A 25554-nucleotide genomic window follows, 5' to 3' on the forward strand; every position below is an offset into this window, starting at 1 on the left:
AATTGTAAATCTTTATGTACCCAACTTTGGAACACCTAAATATATAAAGCAAATACTAACAGAACTAAAAAGAAAAATAAATAGCAATAGGATATTAGTTGGGGACTTCAATAGCTCCCTTTCAACCATAGATCATCCAGAGGGAGAATCAGTAACGAAACAATGTATCTGAATGATGATACAGGCCAAAGGAACTTAACAGATACATACACAAAACATTCCACCCAACAGCAGGACAAACACCTTTCAATCCCACATGGGGCATTTTCTGATAGATCATATACTGGGCCAGGAAACAAGTTTTTAAAAATTCAAGAAGATACAAATCATCTTTTCCAACCAGAATGGAATGAAACTAGATATTTTAGCAGAAGAAAGTTATAAAATCCACAACTACATGGAAATTAACACACTCCTTTATAACTGATGGATCAAAGAATAAATTAAGAGGGGAAAAAAATGAGACAAAGGAAAATGGAAACACTACACACCAAAACTCATAGGATTCAGAAAGTCAATTCTGAGAAAGGAATTAATAGTAATAAATGGATACATCAAGAAGAAAGAAATCTCAAATCTCAAAAATCTCAAAAATAATCCAACTTTACATCTCAAGGAACTAGAAAAAGAACAAAGCCCAAAGTTATAAGAAGGAAGGAAATAACAAATATTAGAGCAGAAATAAATGCAACTGAATATAGGTAATTGTTGAAACACTTGTGTTGTATACCTGAAACCAATAAGACTACAGACTACATATCAATCATACTTCAATAAAAAAAAAAGAAATGAAATAGAGAAAAAAAGATTGACAAAACCAGGAGATGGTTCTTTAAAATGATGAAATTAACAAACCTTTGGCTAGGCTAACCAAAAAGAAGAAAAAAAGACAATGCATCTAAATAGAAGTATAAATGACAGGAGAGACATTAACAACTAATACCACAGAAATACAAAGAATAAGACACTACCCAGAACAACTATATACCAACATACTGGGTAACCTAGAAAAAAAGACAAACTTCTAGAAATGTATAACCTACCAAAACTGAATCATGAAGAAACAGAAAACCTGAATAGACCAATAATGAGCAAGGAGATGGAATCAGCAATCAAAAACCTCCCAACAAAAGGGTATTATGCTCAGTGGAATAAGCCAGGTGGAGAAAGACAAGTACCAAATAATATCACTCATTTGTGGAGTATAACAAAGCAAAACTGAAGGAACTGAACAGCAGCGGACTCACAGACTCCAATAAGGGACTAACAGTTACCAAAGGGAAGGGGTCCGGGAGTGTGGGTGGTGAGGGAGGAAGAAGGGGATTAAGGGGCGTTTATAATTAGCAATCTCAATATAAGTAGGTCACGGGAAGGCAATATAGCACGGAGAAGACAGATAAAATGACTCTATAACATCTTACTACACTGACGGACAGTGATTGCAATGAGGTTGGGTGGGGAGTTGATAATATGGGTGAATGTTGAAACCACAGTGTTGCTCATGTGAAACCTTCATAAATGTGCATATCAATGATACCTTAATTTAAAAAAAAAAAAACCTCCCAACAAAGAAAATCCCAGAACCAGATTCCACCAAACATTTAAAGAATTTACTCTACTACTTTCACACTCTCTCAAAAAAACATGGCTGTTCATTTTGTGATAAACCAAATGAACAATTTTGGTTTTGCTTTCTCTCTTATATATGAGTTACAATTCACAATTTAAAAAAATTTATTTTAAAGATACACTTTAATTCTATAATACATGCTTTTTATCAGGTTAGTCTTCCATTCACTCTAACTATTAACTCTGAAGTTGGAGAGAGAGTTTTAGCTGGTAAGGTCTGACTGGAAACATTGAACAAATAGTAAAGCAGAAATACATGATAACATATTTTCATCAGTTACTTTAAAAATCAGTAACTTATTTAACCCAATTCAAGATAATAGAAGTAAAATGAAATAAAATATCTCTTAGACCACCCAAGTAATTACCTGCTTGGGTAAAGTTAAGTTGTAGGTGCTTTCACTATAACCAATAGCAGTGAAGAGCTTATCTTTTTCCTCTGGAGTCATAAAATCATCAATAGCTACAAATAAAGGAGAGTATTTTAAGAAATCCATTGCATCACTTTTACAGATACAATAAAAAAAATTAAACCAAACTAATAAGTGTGCTAAAACTAATAGAAATGAGACGGCAAAAACACCCAGGTAATTTCTTCTAATACACTACTTTGACTAGTTAAAACAAACATTTATTTGCTTGCTTATGTGAAGAAAAGGCAGAGACACCATTAAGGTAATTCAGATTTCATACAAGGATTTTAGAATTACCTAAGTATTTTAAAAATTAAATGAAACTTCTAAATATCCACATAAAAAGTAATAATAAGGAATGCTAAAATGCTGAGACTTCTGAATTGAAACTTGATTAAATTTCACATAAATAATTTTTCTCAAAAATGAACAGAAATGTTCCAGCTTGATACATTTACTTATTTACTACACTGAGGTACTTTTATTTCAGAAGCATTCTGAAATAAAATTCAACAAACTGGCTAAAATATCATTTATAAGTATTTCTTATCAGTGTTCAATAAATTATCTGACTTGGAACTTACTTTCAGGAATCAAAGATTCTTCATCTTTTTTCTTAGATTCCTTCTTACCCCAAAACCCGCTAAACCAGCCTCGTTTCTCGCCTGTGTCAGTAGACTTTTTCCTTAATTTTTGCCCAGACCGAATAACCTAGAAAAATGAAGATTTAAAAATTTAATTAAAGAATAAATGTTCTCTTCATTTTCAAGTATAGCCAGATAAGAGCAACGGTTAACTTTTTTTTAACACTACATTAGGTTAAAAACATCAGGAAAACCAGTTCCTTCTGAAATGATGCTCGATATGATTTAGTTAATGTAGTCCCACTGTTACGTTAATTTACTTTCCATACCTACTGATTGAATTTGCTGAATCTGTACTTTGTCAGGAATGTAGTAAAGGTTTCAATGTGAAAATTTTTTGAACCAGTATGTCTTCCAAATTTTTAAGTTAAGTAGCCACTGGGACTGCAGACTAATAAAATTAAAAGTTCCCTGAAAGGAAGATGCTTCCACACTCAAGAAAGTATTACTTTAAAACGATCATATTTCAGAATTCATATACATTGCCAGCTTGCTAACTATGGACACGGTGAGGAGATGAGGGTAGAATATAAGTAAAAACTAAGAGTCCTTGTATTTCATTTCATCCTCTTTTTTAAATAAATTCTGGGTTGATTTTATGCTGCTCCTTGTTTCTGCCCACTTTTCAGTGAAACACAGATGAATATCAAACCAAAGAACAGAAAAATAGAGAAAATAAAGGAGACAAGTAATTTGACTCTATCTTCTCATTCATAGAGCTGGTAAGGTCTGACTGGAAACAAATTACCAAATTATGTAAATTTACTTACCAAAGTAAGTAAACTTTCTTAATTTCCCCATTTAAAATTTAAAATATTTTAAACTGGTAGTGAATCAGCAACATATTGCAAGCCACCCTGTGTAACAGAAAGTGAAATAATCCAAAAGAGAAATTAAAAGAAAATAGTTGAATTCTATAGTAAAGAGAAGAGGTGTGATTAGTGATAATTCAGTTTAAACTAAGTTAAATAAACTCTAACAATTAGAATTTAAATAAATACTAAAGGAATAGGTCTACATCTACCCACAAACTATCAAAGGTCAAAGTTATAGTTCAGTCCTATCTTCTGTCAAGCTTACCAATCTATTTTAAGCAGTCATAAAGTTAAAGGGTAAAAAAAAAAATACATATCTCATTACTTTATATTTTATGTGAAATAACACTTAACTTCTTCATTCTCTTGACAGAAGATTAGTGTGCCTTTTTACTCTTCATGATAAGCAGAACTTAGACTATTTAACCTCTTTTATGCCTCAATTTCCTAATATAAATTGAAAATACTAGTACTTTCCTCAGAATTGACAGTACCAGCAAACACTTCAAGAAAAATGTTACTAATTTTCTTTCTTATCACTAAATTTTCTAGTTTAAAATTTTCATGAATATAAAGCCTCAGCAGAAGCATATCAATTCTTAGCTACCAATATTTTGTGTTCATTTCAGATGTAGGCACAGTATTATTAATCCCAGTGTTTCCTGTGTTTGTCTTTAGTTTCCATTTTTTTAAATGGAACCAACTCCATCTGTGTTCTATAATTACAGAAGCTGTAAAGGTTAAAATGTTAATGAGAAGAAGCGATCAAAATAAGAAACAAAATATAAAATTATAAAAACTTGAAAGTTGTTCCCAAAAAAGTCAAATGTAGCATTTGGATACAGGCTACATAGTTCAACAACAGATAGGTACCTTCAGGACAGAGAAATCACCCAACCTATGTAAAGGTGTCTAAATAAAAAAAAAATAGTGATGAAAGAGCATTATGAACACTACTGGCAATTCAGGAGGAGCCTAGTCGTGTTGGTGAACTTAAAGACTAAGCATGGAGAAAATGTAAACTTTCTGTCACAAGCCATAGATGAGTACATACTTTCAGGCCCTATTTGAATCTGCAAACTGAAAGTGAATGACAAATCAACTACTATAGAAACCATAGTTAAGTGGTATAGTTAAGTGGTATTCAATATGTGCCGCACTAACAAAAGGAAAAAAACAACCCCCAAATCCCACCATACACCAATTAAATCAAATCTTGAGGAAGTGGACTCTAGACATCAGTATTTTTTTTAATTCACTAGTGCTTCTTATGTGCAGAACAACTACAGCTGAGATGACTGTACCAGAGTTTCCTCAAAACAGCAGAGATCATCGAGCAGGGAATTTTACTGCCACAACAGTTTCACAAGCAAATGAAACTGAGCTCTTTTGGAAAAGACACCCAATTAAATATGAATCATCCGGGCTCACAAAGCTCTACAATCTACTACAATTCCTTTAGGGAAAATGCAACCAGAGACTGTAATATCAACCCTCTCTTAGATATTAGACTTAATAAATAAATGGATTTATGAACAGTTCTTTATGATCTAAATACAGGAGCAGCTATACAATATTTGAACATTTCATTAAAAGCTTTTCAGCTAAACTTATAGTTTAAAAAGGGCAGGCACTAAATTTTTTTAATTGTTACCATCTTTTTTTATTCCCCATAAAAACTTTATGATCATATTTATAAACTTTAATGAAAAATACATTTATTTTGAAAAAAATCATTAAGGAATTTAAAAAATAGTATGTTAAGTAACATTAAGATAATGTAGGAACCAACTACAACATTCAAGTTCCCCCTCCCAAATCTCTAAAAAAAACTTTAAAAAGGAGATAAAGCCACATCATAAATTTTAAGAAATTTTGAAATAAACCAAAAAACTAAGAAAATAAAAAGGCTGAAATGAATTATTAAAAAGCACACAAAAATACTAATTTTCTACAGTGACAGAAGTTATGAAGGAAATAAATACTAAAAAAAAAAATTGTCTACAGGTTGATAATTACCTTTTAAAAAAATGACAGCTGACATAAAATGACACACACACACGATGTACCAATGTCTAATCCCTGCTTTTAGTATTATGTCAGACATAACCACTGATGAGATTAACCCCCACTCTCCTTTCTCTCACCACTCTACTTAGTTCCCTGAAGAGTCAAATAAGCCCATCTCAAAACTGTTCAGCTTGCTCTACTCTTTCTGCCTGGTACACTTGTCCCTCTACTATTTTTCTGGTTGACTCCCTCACCTTCTTCAGGTCTTTGCTCAAATACTTCCTTCTTAGTGAAGCTTTCCCAACCAGCTTATTAAAAATTGCAACCCCCATCACCATCACTACCTAGCCCAAAACTCTCTATATTCCTTTTTACTGTATTTGTATTTGTATTTGCATTTATTATCCTTCTTCCCCCTAGATGTAAGGGATTTTTGTTCACTTTTGTATGATAATGTAAATGATAACGATGATGGGAAAAAAAATCACTTATTTAGTAGTTATTAAGTGCTATGTACATAACAGTCTTAAGTGCTTTACATGGATTATCATGCATTCCTCACAATAACCCTTGATGTAGGTACTATGAGTTAATCCTGTTTTACAGATAAGGAAACTAAGGCACAGAGAGGTTAGAGGTTAAACAGCCAGTCCAAGGTCACACAAGTACTCGAAGCTGGCATCAGAATCCAGTACACCTGACTGCTGAATCTACACTCAACCATAATGCTATTAAAATAGGCATTCAATGAGTATTTGAATTAATAACAAGTGCATATGTTTTAAACCCATTTAAAAACATGAATATATGTATGGAGATCCATGAATATAAAAGACTAAAAGAATATACAGACAGGAATTAACAATAGTTATCTTTAATGTGTGAGATTATGGATGTTTTTTGTGTGGTGTGTGGAAATGTATTTCATAACTTTTTTATAATGAGTTGTACTGCACTTGTAATTTACTTTTTTAATGACCAAAAAAATTATGTTTCAGAATAAAAGAAATGACACGGAACATTGCAGTCAAGGTACTAAGTAGGATAAATAAGCAATAATAAAACATTGTAATCATACTGATTCCAATTTTGGAAAAAAAGAAACGAAGAGGAAAGGAGGAGGGAGGGAGGTAAAAGATGAAAAAGGGAAGAAGGAAGGAACAGAGGGAAGTGAGAACAAAGCAAAGAGAAAGCAAAAGAAATGGTGGCTAAAAAGCATAAATCAGTAGGTACATATGCATGGGAGAAAAACTAGAAGACTATATGTTGAAATGCTAACATTCTATGTTCCTAGGATTATGGATTACTTTTATTTACTTTCTTTTGGGGGATTTTCAAATTTTTTGCCATAAAATTTTAAAAAATTTTCTTTTATCATAGTGCAATTTTTCCCCAATATTTCAATTCTTTTTCCCCCTGAGACTAAATTAAACTATGAAAACTCAACTATTATTCTCACTAGAGTAAATCTAAGCAACTTCCCATGAAACAAGATTTCTTGATTCTAGATTTAATGTAGTTTTAGTATATTTAATATAAAATCAGCTAATAAAGATGGTTACCTCTACTTGGGCTTGTTGCCTTGCTAAAATTATGTTAAAAACATCCAAAGTCTTCTCCAAATCCTATAAACAAAGAGACATTTGTAAAACAGGAATGGCATTAGATAACATTTTTTTCTTTGAATTCTAGCTCAATCTAGCCCATGAACAAACAGTAGTTATAATCTAATAAAAGTATAAGTCTGAATGTACACTTTGCTTTTAAATTTTTACAATATGAGAAATAAGTTTTCTAAGAAAGTAAATCCTCATTAAATACAATATGAAAATAAGAATTTGAGAGACCATTATAATACACAGATAACCATATATGCAAATGGAACAATATCTGGGAAGGGGATTATGATTGTTATTTCTGACTCTCTTTGTTCTACATTATTTTACAACCATTGTACTAAAAGCATCACTACAAAACACAAAATGTGAGAATGTAATATTCTGCAAATGAACAAGGAAGCTAAAGCAGAAACTGATTTGGGCATTCTACATAAAAGTATGATATGATAACATACAGGTGCTCTATATGTTATTTCATGCAGGTCTCACAACTCTAAGACACTGATCCCATTTTATATATTAAAATGCCACAACTGAGATGGTGAGAAATTTGAGCTTTTTTTTTAACATATAATACTAGTGATTCTCACATATTTCAAAATAGTAGGAAATCAATTAATTCTTTTCATATGAACTGGTGACAGAAGTAATTATATAATCAAGATCAGATTGTAGTAAGCAAATTATGTATTCAGTGTGTTTTTATTTCAAAAGGATGTAAATAAGACTTTCTATCTTGAGGAATAAAAGCTGTATTTTTTAATAAATAATACTTTGAACACTTAAAAAGAGCCACTAATAGAATAATACATATCCAGTTAATAATAAACACATATTTGAATAGCCCTGATACTGACTTTCTAAACATTATTATAAAATCAACACATTTCTCCAAATAGTTCACAGTAACTTCATTTAATCTGATAATAGGATAGACAACAAAGGTATTTTTTAAAGAAGAAAATAATGGAAAAAACACTCGACACTTTTCCTTAAAATTCTCTCAAAGAGTTATGTTTTTTATAGAATTGTATTTTAATTAAAATTAAATTTACAAGAATTAACATTAAAGGATGATTTTAACAAATAATAGCTTTCATTAATATTAGCAAAATATACCTGAATTTGTTTCTGTATTTCTTCTGGGACTTTAGTCTGGGTTAGCTTGTTTTTGTAGGCACTTTTATAACTCTTAAGCAATTGCCTGTGTTTTTTTATGTTACTCCACGACCACATCTGTGTGTACCTTCTTATGTGAACTTCAAGAACAGAATCAATTGCATATTTCCACCTGAAAATCAAATTTTGTTAATGCACATTTGAATACAAAGGATTAAGAAAAAGCAAACCACTCCAGGAAGATGGTATGCCTAAGCAAAATCATAAAGACACAGAATGTCCTGTCGGCAAAATTAACAGTATCCCAATATGGATATAACACTTAGTCCATGTGGGTAACTGAAGAGCGATGAAATAAAAAAATGTTGAAAGTCTTAAATACCAAGTCATGAACTGAGAGCAGGAGTGTAAGACAATGCCATTAACAAGGGGGTTGCAAAAAAAGATGGTGGCATGAGAAATGAGACAGAAATCTCCTCCCAAAACCACATATAATATGAAAATAGAGAAGATAAAACTATTCCTACAAGAGTGACCAGAAGTGAGACTGCACAGGCCAGTCTATATCTGGAAAAAGAAAACAGCCCATGGAAAAGGGTAAAGTAACAAAACCACAACCCATCAGGACCCAAGCACTCTCCCAACCTCAGCTCACCAGTGGAAGGAAGAGAAACAGAACAAGGAGGGAGTAGAAGTCCAGGACTGCTAAATACCCAGCTCTAGAAATCTACTCCAGGAGCACAAACCCACACTGCATGTGCTCTGGAGATAGAGGGGTTGAAAAGCAAAGTCACAGACTGAGATTCCAGGTGCTTGTGGAGAACAGGTTCTCACAACCGGCTGCTCTAGGACAAAAGAAAGACAGGTGCTTTGAAAGACTTTCCAACAGTGAGAGGGCTGCTAAAGGGGCAAGGATTACACAGAGCTTGCTGCTCAGGAGAAGGAACAGGTGGAGAAAATTATCCAAGCACACTCAGCCCAGCAGGTTGGGAACTTTCAGGAGCTTCAGGCGCTTCATCCCTCTGGCTGGCAACACAGCCCCGAGGCCCCCTCTGTATAAGCAGCCTGCCGCTTCTTTCTCCTAACTGGAACCTGTGTGCCAATCTGCTGACACTGCCATCGCTTCAGGCTAGCAGGACAGCAGCCCCACCTACGACAACTACATAGGCTTAATGGAGAGGCTACTCCCTATGCCTGGCTCACTGTCCCTGACAGTGGAGGCAGGCACTGCAGCCAGGAAGCAGGAAAGAGCTCTCTCTTTAGGGTAGGCACTGGTACCACCATCACTCCAGGAGCTGGGCAGCTTGGAAGAGCAGAGTTTCTGGGCACTAGAGGGCGCTGCCTACACAAATCTAATATCTCTCACTATCCAGTAGGATTATGAAAAGGCAGAAAAACCATGTTCAAATCAAAATCCCTCAAACACCAAAGAGAGGGCTCAGTGAAACTGAAATCACCAATATTCCTGAAAAATAATTCAAAATAAAAGTCATAAGTATGCTAATGGGGCTACAGAAAAATATTCAAGAGCTAAGGGATGAGTTAAAGAAGGAGACAGACTCCTTAAAAAATATAGTAGCTAAAATGAAATGTACAATGGAGGGATTTAAAAGCAAATTAGATGAGGTAGAGGAGATGGTAAACAGAATAGAAATTAGAGGACAGGAATACAAAGAAAGTGATGCACAGAGAGAAAAAAGGATCACTAGGAATGAAAGAATATTTATTAAAAGAACTGTGCGACCAATCCAAATGGAACAATTTTTGCATTACAGGTGTAACAGAAGATCAAGAAGAGAGAAAAAGGGATAGAAAGTGTCTTTGAAGAAATAATTGCTGAAAACTTTCCCAATCTGGGGAAGGAAATAGTCTCTCAGGCCATGGAAGTGCACAGATCTCCCAACACAAGGGACCTAAGGAAGACAATACCAAGACATATAATAATTAAAATGGCAAATATCAAGGATAAGGACAGACTATTAAAGGCAGCCAGAGAGAGAAAAAAGATCACATAGAAAGGAAAACCCATCAGGCTATCATCAGACTTCTCAGCAGAAACCTTACCAGTCAGAAGGGAGTGGCATGATGTATTCAACGCAATGAACCAAGAATACTCTAACCACCAAGATTATCATTTAAATTTGAAGGAGGGATTAAACAATTAACACATAAGCAAAAGTTGAGGGAATGTGCCTCCAACAAATCATCTTTACAGTGTATTATAAAGGAACAGCTCTAAATGGAAGTGCACCAAAGGCTAAATAGCTGTCACCAGAGAAAATAAAACCACAGTAAAAAATGCAGACCAATTAATTACTAACCAAATGCAAAATTAAATCAGCTACCCACAAAGTCAGTTGAGAGACACACTCAGAGTATAGAATATGACACCTAACATATAAAGAGTAGAGGAGGAAGAAACGAAGGGGAAAAAAAGATTCTTCACATTGTGTTTATGATAGCATAAATAAGCAAGTTAAGTTAGACTGTTAAGATGGTAAAGAAGTTGCCCTTGAATGTTTGATAACCACAAATCCAAAACCTGCAATGGCAATAAGTAAATATCTATTATTAATCACCCTAAATGTAAACAGACTGAATGCACCAATCAAAAGACAAAGAGTAACAGAACGGACAAAAAAACAAGACCCATCTATATGGTGCCTACAAGAGACTCACCTCAAACCCAAAGACATACACAGACTAAAAGTGAAGGGATGGAAAAAGATATTTCATGCAACTAATCAGGAGAAAAAAGCAGGAGTTCCAATACTTTTATCAGATAAAACAGACTTCAAAACAAAGAAAGTAACAAGAAACAAAGAAGGACATTATATACTAATAAAGGTGCCAGTCCAAGAATAAGATATAACCATTATAAATATCTATGCACCCAAACATAGGAGCACCTACATATGTGCAACAAATACTAAGACAATTAAAGGGAGAAATATTCAGTTTAGGAGACGTCAACACACCACTCACTCCAAAGGACAGATCAACCAGACAGAAAATAAGGACACAGAAGCACTGAACAGCACATAAGAACAGATAGACCTAACACACATCTGGAGAACACTCCATCCAAAAGCAACAGAATACACATTCTTTTCAAGTGCACATGGAACATTTTCAAGAATAGATCATACACTAGGCCACAAAAAGAGCCTCAGTAAATTCAAAAAGACTGAAATTGTACCAAACAGATTCTCAGACCACAAAGGTATGAAACTAGAAATAAATTATGCAAAGAAAACTACAAAGCCCACAAACACATGGAGGCTTAATAACATGCTCCTAAATAACCAATGGATCAATGACAAAATAAAAACAGAAATCAAGCAATATATGGAGACAAATGACAACAAGAATTCAACACCACAAAATCCATCAGACACAGCAAAGGCCATGCTAAGAAGGAAGTATATTGCAATACAGGCCTACCTCAGGAAAGAAGAACAATCCCTTACAAACAGTCTAAACTCACAATTAACAAAACTAGAAAAAGAACAAAAAATGAGGCCCAAAGTCAGTAGAAGGAGGGACATAATAAAGATTAGAGCATCAATAAATAAAATCAAGAAGAATAAACAATAGAATCAATGAAAGCAAAAGCTGGTTCTTTGAGAAAATAAAAATAGATAAACCCCTAGCCAGACTTATTAAGAAAAAAAGAGTCTACTCACATAAACAGCATCAGAAATGAGAACAGAAAAATCACTACGGCCACCACAGAAATACAAAGTATTAGAGAATACTATGAAAATCTGTATGCTAACAAACTGGATAACCTAGAAGAAATGGACAACTTTCCAGAAAAATACAACCTTTCAAGGCTGACCCAGGAAGAAACAGAAAATCTGAACAGACGAATTACCAGCAATGAAATTGAATTGGTAATGAAAAAATTACCTAAGAACAAAATTCCTGGACCAGATGGCTTCACTGCTGAATTTTATAAGACATTTAGTGAAGACCTAATACCCATCCACCTTAAAGTTTTCCAAAAAGTAGAAGAGGAGGGAATACTTCCAAACTCACTCTATGAGGCCAACATCACTCTAATTCCAAAATCAGGCAAAGACACCACAGAAAAAGAAAATTACAGACCAATATCCCTGATGAACATAGATGCAAAAATACTCAACAAAATATTAGTAAACTAAATTCAAAAATACATCAAAAAGATCATCCATCATGATCAAGTAGGATTTATTCCAGGGATGCAAGGATGGTGCAATATTAGAAAATCCATCAACATCATTCACTACATCAACAAAAAGAAGGACAAAAACCACATGATCATCTCCATAGATGAGAAAACATTCGACCAAATTCAACATCCATTCATGATAAAAACTCTCAACAAAATGGGTATAGAGGGCAAGTACCTTGACATAATAAAGGCCATAAAAGACAAATCCACAGCCAACATCAAACTTAATAGTAAAAAGCTGAAAGCTTGTCCTTTAAGATCGGTAACAAGACAAGGATGCCCACTCTCCCCACTTTTATTCAACATAGTTCCGGAGGTCCTAGCCATGGCAATCAGACAATGCAAAGAAATAAAAGGCATCCAGATTGGTAAAGATGAAGTTAAACTGTCACTGTTTGCAGGTAATATAATACTGTACATAGAAAACCCTAAAGAATCCACTCCCAAACTACTAGGCCTAATATCTGAATTCAACAAAGTTGCAGCATACAAAATTAATACACAGAAATCTGTATACATTAAGGATGAACTAGCAGAAAGAGAAATCAGGAAAACAATTCCATTCACAATTGTATCAAAAAGAATAAAATACCTAGGAATAAATCTAACCAAGGAGGTGAAAGACCTATACTCTGAAAACTACAAGACACTCATGACAGAAATTAAAGAAGATACCAATAAATGGAAATACATCCTGTGCTCTTGGAAAGGAAGAATTAATACTGTCAAAATGGCCATCCTGTCTAAAGCAATCTACAGATTCAATGCAATCCCTATCAAAATACCAACAGCATTCTTCAATGAACTAGAGTAAATAGTTCTAAAATTCATATAGAACCAGAAAAGACCCTGAATAACCAAAGCAATCCTGAGAAGGAAGAGTAAAGCTGCGGGGATTACACTCCCCAACTTCAAGCTCTACTACAAAGCCACAGTAATCAAGACAATTTGGTACTGGCAGAAGAGACCCATAGACCAGTGGAACAGACTAAAGAGCCCAGATACAAACCCAAGCATATATGGTCAATTAATATACAATAAAGGAGACATGGACATACAATGGGGAAATGACAGTCTCTTCAACAGGTGTTGGCAAAATTGGACAACTACATGCAAGAGAATGAAACTGGATTGTTGTCTAACTGCACATACAAAAGTAAACTCAAAATGGATCAAAGACCTGAATATAAATCATGAAACCATAAAACTCTTAGAAGACAACATAGGTAAAAATCGCCTGAATATAAACATGAGCTCCTTTTTCCTGAACACATCTCCTTGGGCAAGGGAAACAAAAGCAAAAAATGAACAAGTGGGACTACATCAAGCTGAAAAGCTTCTGTACAACAAAGGACACCATGAGCAGAACAAAAAGGTATCCTACAGTATGGGAGAATATGTTTGTAAATGACATATCCAACAAGGGGTTAACGTCCAAAATATATAAAGAACTCACATGACTCAACAACCAAAAAGCATATAATCTGATTAAAAAATGTGCAGAGGATATGTACAGACAATTCTCCAAAGAAGAAATTCAGATGATCAACAGGCACATGAAAAGATGCTCCACATCACTAATCATCAGAGAAATGCAAATTAAAACCACAGTGAGATACCACCTCACACCAGTTAGGATGGCCAGCATGGAAAAGTCTAAGAACAACAAATTCTGGCGAGGAGAAAGGGGAACCCTCTTACACTGCTGGTGGAAATGTAAACTAGTTCAACCACTGTGGTAAGTAATATGGAGTTCCTCAAAATCCTAAAAATAGAAATTCTATTTGACCCAGGAATTCCACTCTTTACCCAAAGAATACAATTTCTCAGATTCAAAAAGACATATGCACCCCTATGTTTATTGTAGCACTATTTACAATAACCAAGATATGGAAGCAATCTAAGTGTTCATCAGCAGATGAATGGATAAAGAAGAACTGGTACATATACACAATGGAATATTATTCAGCCATAAGAAGAAAACAAATCCTATCATTTGCAACATGGATGGAGCTAGAGGATATTATGCTTAGTGAAATAAGCCAGGTGGAGAAAGACAGGTACCAAATGATCTCACACACCTGTGGAATATAACAACAAAGCAAAAACTGAAGGAACAAAACAGCAGCAGATTCACAGAACCCAAAAATGGACTCGCAATTACCAAAGGGAAAAGGGTTGGGGAGGGTGGGTGGGAAGGGAGGAAAAGGGGATTAAGGGGTTATGATTAGCACACATAATATGGGGGGAGGAGGTGCACAGGGAAGGAAGTATAGTACAGAGAAGACAAGTATTGACTCTATAGCATCATACTATGCTGATGGACAGGGACTGTAATGGGGTAATGTGGTGGGGACTTGATTAACAGGGGGGAATGTAGTAACCACAATGTTGCTCATACGAAATCTGAGCATAAGATTATATATATCAATGATACCTTAATAAAATAAATAAATGTAAAGTAACAAAGACATAATAAAAAAGATACCCCTCTCAAGTGTGTAAAAGAAAAAGGGCTTCATAACACAGCTTTAAAGTTCTCTTAACTCTGAGAGTCCCTAACTATATGACTATATGTTTCTCATTAAAAAAAAAATTCTGACTTACCACTGTCGACCATTGGAGTGAAGTGGTAAATAAGGCTTGTATTTCCTGTAGGGGGCATTTCTAACCATATAATCCACTGACTCCAAAAGGTCAATCATACTTAGGTACTGTGAAAAACAAAAACAAAGTCACATTTATTATATTCCACACATGAATAAACACCAAATTTTATTTTATTTTTGGACTAATGAGACTCCAAATTTCCTGAGTAGTGATTATCACAGATTCCTGGTAAATCAATGTTTCATCAAAATTTAACATACAGTCTAATAAACATTAAGTTGTGTATAATTATAATTATATATTATATCATTATATATATATATCATTAAGTTCCACTATTAGAGAAAACAGTGCTGCCAATTAAACTGTCATTATTACCAATTATGATATTCATCCTATTTTCAAATATGTTAAAGTGTAAAATGCACAATGAAATACGGTATCTCTAAGTACTGCCATGGTATATAGTTGTGTCTAGAACTACATGTTTTCCTGTGGACCATCATTTGACTTCCATCTGGAATCAAATCTCGGTGTAAAAAACCAAAACCACCAGAACATTGGAGAAGGAATAATCACAGAACAAAAGCACTTGAGATTTAAGGCTAATCAAAGTTGAAAATGGCCAGCTGAATCTTACCTGAGGTTTTGTCAGTTCAATAGCAATATTTTGTACTTCTATGTTCCAGTCAAGTTTGGGAGTTTTGAGCTCTGTTTCTGCATAAGGATTCATATACAGTTTTGCAGAGGCTGATATTGGCTGAAAAACTTATATCACAGGGGAAGACATAAGGTACATTTATATGCCCTTACCTATGAACAACTGTAAATAATTATGAGAACACTGTTACTCTGAAAGTATAGAAAAATGATAAAAATGTTAAAAAAAACATGTAGAAAAATCACTACCAAAAAATATTTAAGCATCTACTTATCTGCATAATACCAACAGTCAGTTAAAGAGAAATTTCTATGAAGGTGATTGAAGTCCTATGCTTCTAAGTAAAAATATACAAAATATAGACAACAATCTACTCTTGGTTATTCAGAGTCTGTAAAGTTAGGCTTCTCTTCCTTCTACAAGACTTTCAATGATTTTATTATTTATTAAAAATACTAATATATATCACAAACAAGCAGCATCTGAAAACATTATCATCGTTAAATAGAGAACGCTATGAACATAAAGAGAGTGCCAACTGTCTTATAATGGCAATCACGTATAAAAGAGCATGAAGAAACAGGAGTGAACCAGAGTTACATGAAATAAGGAAGAACAGGCCATGGAAGCTGAGAATGAGCATAAAAGGGTTCATAATTAAAACTTAAAAAAAAAAGCAGTAGCTTCTTTAGAATGAAACTGAAATGGAGAAAACAGATGGGATAAATAAATAAATAAGCAGGCAGCTCCATCAGAGGTCTATTTAAAAATAAATAATGTTGAGGCTCCCAAGAACAGAAAAACCCACTTAAGAAAAGTCTCTACAGTGGTTGGTTTGTCTTTACACTGAAGAAGTTAATAACACTGACCTAAATACCAAAACTTCAGAGACTTAGTTATTAAAACAAAGAAAAGAAAACCTAATTCCTAAAACAAAGAAGATAAGAAGAAAATGTTGACCTCAAGGGGTGTTAGCTATTAGGACTGAACTACAGCAGCCACATTGCCATTCTCTCTCTTACTCTTCAGTGGTAGGTGTTATAATGTATCCTAAATAATCAATGATAATCCAAACTTGCTGTATTTGTCTTTGTCAAAGTAACTTTATCAGAGAAAATGTATTAAAATAGTGTACTTAATTTCATGCCTCCTATAACATAAATAAACTTTTACCATTACTTACTATATTGATGCTGTAGGGATATATTATTACTTGTAACAATTTCACTTTTCAGCTGCTCCTAAACAAAAAATTTGAATTAAATGAGAGTGAAAAAGAAAATGCACACATATTCAGCCACACGTACAAACAGAAAAACTTGATTCTTTCTTTAATCGATATCTTTATTTCCCTCTTTGTAGTTAGTAGTCTATAAAACACACTGAGCATTATTTACAGGTGTATTACTATAGAATAAAATACAGAAAGATTTTTTTTAAATCCTAAACATCTAGAAATGTTATATAATGCTGTGTTCCCCTGTGACTTTAAAAAATCTATATAAACATCCATGAATTGGGATCCCACTTTCTAAACAAAGGCATATTAATTGTTATTATATCCTTTTGAGAAGTAAGAGAACCTGAAATTAATTCAGTTCCGAAAATTCAGCTGCTCTACCTTTCTCCTCTAAGTAAATAAACATGACAGGCTTAGCAAACACTGAAGTTTTGAATTAGCCTTTCACTGTTCAGGAACTCATTATCACAAATGCTTAAAACATTTGCTAAGGAGACAGTCTTTAGATTTGAAAAGGTATCATCTTTCTTTATAATACTCTTCACATAATCATCCTCACATAAAATAACACAATGTAACCAGAATGCCATCAAAATGACAGTGTAAAAACCCATAAATGCACTTTTAATGTAGTAGTATAGGTTCTCATCTCACTATCTAGTGAATGATTTCACAAAGATCTTCAAAAATAAAAGTGTTTCTTTAAAAACAGATTGGATTTCAAAAACTGTATTTCACACCTCTGATTTAGTTATATACAACTTAAAAGAATTGATAATGTGTCCTCATTAAGGACCTCTTATTTTAAACAAATTCAGACAATGTAGTTAGCTCTTCCAGATATAAACTGAAATTACCAAGATCTGTTCCCTTGATCCCTGGTAAGACATGCGGCAGTTTACATTCCAGTAGGCACTAAGACTGTCAAGTCGTATAAGCTATAAAAGAAAAATGACAGAGGTCAAACAACTAATACATTGAAATTGTGAATCAGTATTAAAATCTAATCCTCATATTCACTACCCCCAAAATTACCCAATTGCCACTCTGAACTTCTAAAGGTAAGAAAATGATGAAAAAATGGAAGAAAATATATGCATTATTCACAGACTTTATTATTAATCTAGTATTTGCTAAATTGTGCTTCCAGGAACACTATTTCCAAGGAGATTTATTCATTTGATTATCAAATATCAATTGAAAATTTAGTATTTAATGACCCTGTAAATGTTTTGCTGAATAAGAAAGACATGATTCCCTCATGGATATGAATGGCTGTTTCAAGGGAGAAGTGAAGGGAAAGGATTTACGGTCAACAAAGTAGGGAAAGCTACATGCTAAATATCCCTCTTGATAATTTGTAATGCTTTTTAGCATATTTAAGGTACTGTGAAATCCTGTAGTTTAAAACACAATAAAATATACTTGTTTAACTATGTACAATTTGTAGTTTAGTCAGTAATCTTCCTTGACCAGAGAATATTTTTTCACAAATCTAATAATATGTCAATTACCTAATGCTCCATAAAACACAATTTTAGAATATTAATTTTATTCAGTTTCCTTAAATGTTAAGTGAAGAACCTAAATCTCAGAATAGTAAGTGATTATAGAGGGTCACACAGTAAGTAGAAGAGACAAAATTAGACCCTACACTTTTAACTCACACTTTAATGGCACATTCTGCTCCAAAAGTTTCTCCAAGAAAATGCATTGTGTTTATACCTAGGAAAATAACAAGAAATTTTTAATCTAGTCTAATACCTTATATATAATTTTTTCTGCTTCATTTAATATGCATGGAGTCCAGTGTTCATTTGCAGTCTAAAAGGAAAAAAGAGAATGACTACTTAGTATATAAACCAAAAAATAGTGCCCTAATATTTGTAAACTATAACAAAATAACTTAGAAAGAAAGGACATCTAGCTAATGTGGGTTAATGTTAGCTAATTCTTTACATAGCTGAATGACAAAATAAAAGGAACAGTGAAAACAGAATTGAGGAGGTTCTGATTTAATTGAGCTCATTCATCTAGAAAATAATTATTGTGCTACTATGTGAATGAACTGTGGAAGGAATTACATATAAATAAAAACAGAGAGTTAGCTTATATGATACTGAAGAAGGTCCACATTTTTAAAAAAATCAAATAATTATTGCAAAGTAGGAAGAAACCAGGAAAATATGGAAATCACAGCATGACCATGCTTCTAGAAAGTCAGCAAGGTCAGCAGTGCCAAGTGTTGCCTTGAGAGAAACTGAAATAAACTTTCGGCAGCTACCGCATTACCGACAACTTGCTGAAATCAGAGTAACTGCAGTGGAGCTGTAGAGTAAGAGTACAGTGGGTAATGTGTGAGGACAACGTGAGGAAATAAAGATAGAAAAAGTAGAGAATTTTCTCAAAAAGTTTAGCCAGAAAGAAGAGAAAGAGAAGGGAGTAGTTAGATGGGGCCTAGCTGGAGTTAAGAGCCTTTTTAATTTTGTTGTAAAGGAGAGACTTGTAGGTGTTTAAATGGTTACAAGAAGGAGTGGAGGAGGGAAAAAATGAAGGGGAGTTGAAAATTTAGGAAGGAGAAAGAAATCGACAGAAGGAGGAAAGGGAGGAAGGGAGGGAGAGAGGGAGAGAAAAAAGGCTCCTGAGAGCTTAACGGGAAGATGGGCTCCAGATCAGAGGTGGGAAGAGTACCTCAAATGTAAGAGATTGCAATTGAAAAGATGGAATGCAATGGACACAGAAAAAAGTAAGTTTACTGTTATTGTTTTATTATAGTTAATGTAGTAGCTGAAGCAGGACATAAATGAGTGAGACAATGTGCCAAATGCTTTACACAAACTATCTCACTGAATCATCACAAAAACACTAAAATATAAGTACTACTGTATCAATCAATCAATGAAGGTTAGAAGGAGACCAACATGACAGCCAGTATAAAAACATGTCACAGTGCTTTGATAAAACATAATGGGGAGCATAAAAGAATATGAAGTCTAACAGGGAAGTAAAAAAGGCATGAGAAAGAACATGGTAATAGCTCACATGAATACTAAAACCTGAATAGAATCACCAGGCAGACAAAGGAAAGAAAGTAATATAGAAAAAGAAAACAGTATGAAGAACCTCAGCAAAAATACTGTGAAGCAAACAACAGCACACACTAAAGACATTATCCATCATTCTTATGCACAGTATGCCTATTATTAGTCAATGGAAGGCCCAGGACTATTTTTGTTTTCTGCTAGACAAATATTGGGCTTACTAATGATTAATATTGTTAGTCTAATTTTTCTGCAACAATTATCTCTGCAACACAACTAGCTAATGTTGGCTAATGTTAGCTGTTTTTTTACATATCTGAATGACAGAATCAAATCATTCTGAATGACAATACAGAATTGCAACACAAATTCTAGTCTCTGGTCTATTTATCAAAAGCTACTTCAAATTCATTTTAGACACAGGCAGAGGATAAACCATATATTAAATGCTAGCTTCCTTGACTACCTTTCCTTTCTTTCTCCAATTCTTTATCTTTAATGTTTCTGCTTTGGTTCTCAACTCAATGGGTATCTCTATTTCTCTGCATGTATGTCATTGTTAAAGACCTCCACATAAACATGTCCTTTTTCTGTTTCTCTGGCAGTCCACTTGTCTTTGATTTTTTTCTTTCTCTTTTAAGGGCCTGTTCATATAACTTATCATAAGGGAAATGTGATTTACTGTTCATTGTTCTTAATTTTAAATCAAATCATGTTGCCTACTACTTAAGTTTTCCCTAACAGAAAAAAAAAATGTCCAACCTGCATATACACACTCTCTATCCTTAAAGTCCTTTAAGAGAAAGACTAAACTGCAGAACAAAATACTTCATCTAAATAAATTACCTTATATGCATCTCAATGTAATATACACATATATACATACACACACAAACATGCACACATACATAAAACATTCACACACATATAAGCTATATGGAAATTCCATATACCTATGCCAAGAATAAGAACATGACTCTATAGAAATTTATCTTACCTACTTCCCCATGTTTAAGAAACAGCTTTTAATTCTTTCAAACATTTCATATTGATATTTTACTATCTGTTAAAATCAAAGACAAATCAAAATGGCCATACTTCCTAAAGCAATCTACAGATTCAATGCAATCCCTATCAAAATACCAATAGCATTCTTCAACAAATTAGAGCAAATAATTCTAAAATTCATATGGAACCACAAGAGACCCCAAATGGACAAAGAAATCCTGAGAAGGAAGAACAAAGCTGGGGGGATTACACTCCCTGACTTCAAGCTCTACTACAAAGCCACTGTAATCAAAACAATTTGGTACTGGCACAAGAAAAGAGCCATAGATCAATGGAACAGAATAGAGAGCCCAGATATAAACCCACACATATATGGCCAATTAATATATGATAAAGGAGCCATGAATATGCAGTGGGAAAATGACAGTCTCTTCAACAACTCACGTTGGCAAAACTGTACAGCTACATGCAAGATAATGAAACTGGATTATTGTCCAACCCCATACACAAAAGTAAACACACAATGGATCAAAGACTTGAATGTAAGTTATGAAACCATAAAACTCATAGAAGAAAACAGAGGCAAAAAAATCTCTTGACTATAAACATGAGCAACTTTTTCCTGAACACATCTCAGGCAAGGGAAACAAAAGCAAAAATGAATAGGACATCAAATTAAAAAGCTTCTGTACAGCAAAGGACACCATTAGCAGAACAAAAAGGCATCCTACAGTATGGGAGAATATATTCATTAAGGACCTATCCGATAAGGGGTTAACAAAATACATAAAGAGTTCACATGCCTCAACACCCAAAAAACAAATAACATGATTAAAAGATGGGCAGAGGAGCTGAACAGACACTTTTTCAAAGAAGAAATTCAGATGGCCAACAGGCACATGAAAAGATGCCCCACATCACTAATCATCAGGGAAATGCAAATTAAAACCACAATGAGATATCACCTCACACCAGTTAGGATGGCCAACATCCAAAAAACAAGAAACAACAAATGCTGGCAAGGATGTAGAGAAAGGGGAACCCTCCTACACTGTTGGTGGGAATGCAAATTAGTTCAATCATTGTGGAAACCAATATGGAGATTCCTCAAAAAACTAAAAGTAGAAATACTGCTTGACCCAGGAATTCCACTTCCAGGAATTTATCCAAAGAAAACAACTTCTCAGATTCAAAAAGACATATGCACCCCTATGTTTACTGCAGCACTATTTACAATAACCAAGATATGGAAGCAACCTAAGTGTCCATCGGTAGATGAATGGATAAAAAAGAGCTGGTACATATACACAATGGAATATTATTCAGCCATAAAAAGAAAACAAATCCTACCATTTGCAACAACATGGATGGAGCTAGAGGGTATTATGCTTAGTGAAATAAGCCAGGTGGAGAAAGACAAGTACCAAATGATTTCCCTCATTTGTGGAGTATAACAACAAAGCAAAAGCTAAAGGAACTAAATAGCTGCAAACTCCAAGAAAGGACTGGCGGTTACCAAAGGAAAGGGGTCGGGGAGAGTGGGTGGGGAAGGAGGGAGAAGGGGATTAAGGGGCATTATAATTAGTAATCACAATATACATAAGTCATGGGGAAGGCAGTATAGCACAGAGAAGACAAGTAATGACTCTATAGCATCTTACTACCCTGATGGACAGTGACTGCAGTGGGGTTGGGGAGGGGAACTTGATAATATGGGTGAATGCTGAAACCACAATGTTGCTCATGAGAAACTTTCATAAGATTGTATATCAATAATATCTTAAGATTAAAAATTTAAAAACATAAAACATCATACTAACTTTTAGAAAAAAAATCAAAGAGAAATCAAAATAGAGAATATAGTAATAGCATTACTATAAACTCTTGAACTTCTCAACAAGCTGCAGAAAGATTATATATAAAAGTAAAACAGCTATTTATAGCAAGAGTTGATTTTAGGCAATTCACAATGTGACTTCGGAATAATATTTTACAGTCTCCACAGAAATTTTACGTAAAGCCAACATTACCAATAGACTAAGCTCTCCCAGTGTGAGACCAAATGAAAGAGGCCGCTTTGGATCAGTGACCTATCAAAGAAGAAAAGGAGACATTAAAATATATGGTGAGGGTGAATCTGTGCTCCACTCTTTAACAAGCAACATAAGGCAATTAATTTACAAGTATCACACAACCCAGATGGATATGTGGAAAAGGAGGAGGAAGAAGGCAATTATATGGCTGGGATTATCCATATTTTGCAGGCATGATACTCTTCACCATCCCAAAGTACTTCTTTTCTTATTAGAAATGAGAAGACTCACTAACAGTGACTAAACAGATTCTTCCCTAGATGGTTATAAAGAGCCAGTCTCTTCATATATATCGTTAAAGATATTCTTCAAAGATAAATAAAACAAGGTGTCACAGATAAAACTGCCACTAAATTATTGTAAAACTTTGAAAATTTTCACTTAGAAATGTGAACTGTCTCTTTAAGCCTTTAATTTCCTTGACAGCTCGAAAATGTTTTGTTAGGAAATGTCCAAGATTTTTAATGATTAATTTATTTTGTCTCTTAACCTCAAACCTGCTAATGTTAAACTTCTGTTCTATTTCCGACCATCAATACCTAAGATAGATTTATACACAGTGCTTAACCTGTGCCACAATTTGTACCATGTAATTGTTTTAGACATCGTAAAGAGGTCCAAAAGTCATACAGAGTTCTTTGTCTAGGACAAACAAGGGAAATGAGAGAGAGAAGAAAAAACATAATGTTCCAACTCAATCAACAAGGACTCTAGAATTTAGTCACACAGACCCTTCTTAAACAGGAAAAATACATGCTCTGGTATAGCTGAAAAGCACAAATAGCTTTAAGTGCTTTGTTTTTTAATATCACATGTATTATAATTTGTGGCAAAACATATTTTCCTTTATTCCCACACTCATGTTTTTATACCTACAGATAACTAGGTCAAAACAGAAGGAACTTAAACAAAACACAGTCCTCAGTTGCTAATGTATTACCCACAAACTACTACCATCATTCAAGAAGCATCTTTATAAATTATTATACTTTTCCTACCCCACTTCCTACACTATATTTTTCATTATTCCTCTACATATAATAACTAAGGTAATCACATTGAAAGAAAAACGATACAAGATCCCTTTGCACCTTTTAATTCTTTTCCTTTAAATATTTTAATACATTTTGCTACTGATACCAGTTTAAACATAAATATTCTCTTTACCTCTGTATTTTTTTAATTAAAGAGTATCTTTATTAAATAATGTACCTTTCTAATTGGACTTGCTCAGTTTCAGTTTAAACATATCATATGCCATTAGTTTTAAGAATAATTCTTTCACTGCCACATGTTAAGTAGATTTTATTTTCCCATGTTTGTTTTAAGTAAGAGCATTTATGAATTAGGTTTCATGGGCATTTATTTGTTGACAAAATTTATTTAATGACTACCTAAAGTCAAAATATAAAGTCAGTATAAGATAGAGATAGTGTATCCTGAAAAACTACAGTGTGTCTTACTGAATATTAAGTTAAATAAGGAACTTATCAGAATAGGAAAATAAATTCTAACGTGTTGGTATTACTTTAATTCAACCCAAAGTTAAAGCAAATTAAAAAAAAAACACACACAAATTCATTTTTGGAAGAGACGAAATAACATTTCCAATTTCTTAGGTAAATGCAAATATGGAAGGTCTTTTACATGTTTCAAACTTTAAACAAAACAAGACATATTAAGTTAAAAAAATCTGTTACATTTTAACTAAAACTAATCAATAAAACAGTTCCTAATCAACTAATGTTAAAGTTCTGTTATAAGTAAGGTTTGGTTTCTAAATACATTGTTGCACATGTATGTGAGTAGTTGTGGATGTTCACTCCAACTCGATACAATATCAAAAGAATGAAACTAGCAGTCAAGTGACCTACATGACTGACCACAATTATAATTGTTTCATCATCTCTTAAAACGTATTTTTTTTGTCAGTATAAAAAAAATTTAGTTCCTTAAAGTTACAATAGTATAAGCCTAAGGCATTAAACAAAATTCAGAGGACAATCTGAAAACCTCTTGTTAACTTTAGAAAGAAGTACATGGTGGTTTTATGATAAATTTACACAAATAAAAGCCCAATGAAAAATGACTAACAGAGGATATGGTACTGCACTATCAGAAAAACTCAATCTTGGGTTTAAAAATTGGGTACAGATAATCCATATATAGACAAATCAAGAATTATTATCATAAAACACACATTTAATTACTAAAGTAAACTGAGTAAACCGAAATTACTCACATCATCTTCATATTTAATGTGAATGTCTGTGATTTTTACTTGTACGTTTTTAATTACTTGAGTTGCCAATTTTTCTAAAAATGTATCTTTTTTGCCTTCTTTGAGCTTATCTGTAAAAAAAAAAAAATACAAGCTCAAGACTTGAAATTCTCGTAAGTCTCATACTCAAAGACCAAAGGATACCTAAGGCACTA

The 25554-nt window shown here is 33.6% G+C and overlaps 1 protein-coding gene across 7 annotated transcripts in view; it reads right to left on the reverse strand.

Moving 5' to 3' along the window:
* VPS13C (vacuolar protein sorting 13 homolog C) overlaps positions 1 to 25554 on the reverse strand; it is a 196400-nt gene that overhangs the window by 144492 nt on the left and 26354 nt on the right. For all 7 annotated transcript variants that reach the window (XR_012120726.1, XR_005057547.2, XR_005057550.2 and 4 more), the window contains 11 exons: positions 25361 to 25470; positions 23056 to 23115; positions 18741 to 18800; positions 17834 to 17914; positions 16920 to 16977; positions 15716 to 15843; positions 15073 to 15179; positions 8250 to 8421; positions 7074 to 7136; positions 2627 to 2753; positions 1998 to 2092 (listed from right to left, as the gene is read on the reverse strand). Coding sequence is in view for 4 of the 7 variants with exons in the window: in XM_037004257.2 (XP_036860152.2) it covers positions 1998 to 2092; positions 2627 to 2753; positions 7074 to 7136; positions 8250 to 8421; positions 15073 to 15179; positions 15716 to 15843; positions 16920 to 16977; positions 17834 to 17914; positions 18741 to 18800; positions 23056 to 23115; positions 25361 to 25470 (1061 nt within the window). In the remaining 3 variants the exon portion in view is untranslated. The remainder of the gene's footprint in view (positions 1 to 1997; positions 2093 to 2626; positions 2754 to 7073; positions 7137 to 8249; positions 8422 to 15072; positions 15180 to 15715; positions 15844 to 16919; positions 16978 to 17833; positions 17915 to 18740; positions 18801 to 23055; positions 23116 to 25360; positions 25471 to 25554) is intronic.

This window comes from Manis javanica, chromosome 8 (genome assembly GCF_040802235.1).
Source record: "Manis javanica isolate MJ-LG chromosome 8, MJ_LKY, whole genome shotgun sequence".
In the NCBI taxonomy this organism is placed as follows: Eukaryota; Metazoa; Chordata; class Mammalia; order Pholidota; family Manidae; genus Manis; species Manis javanica.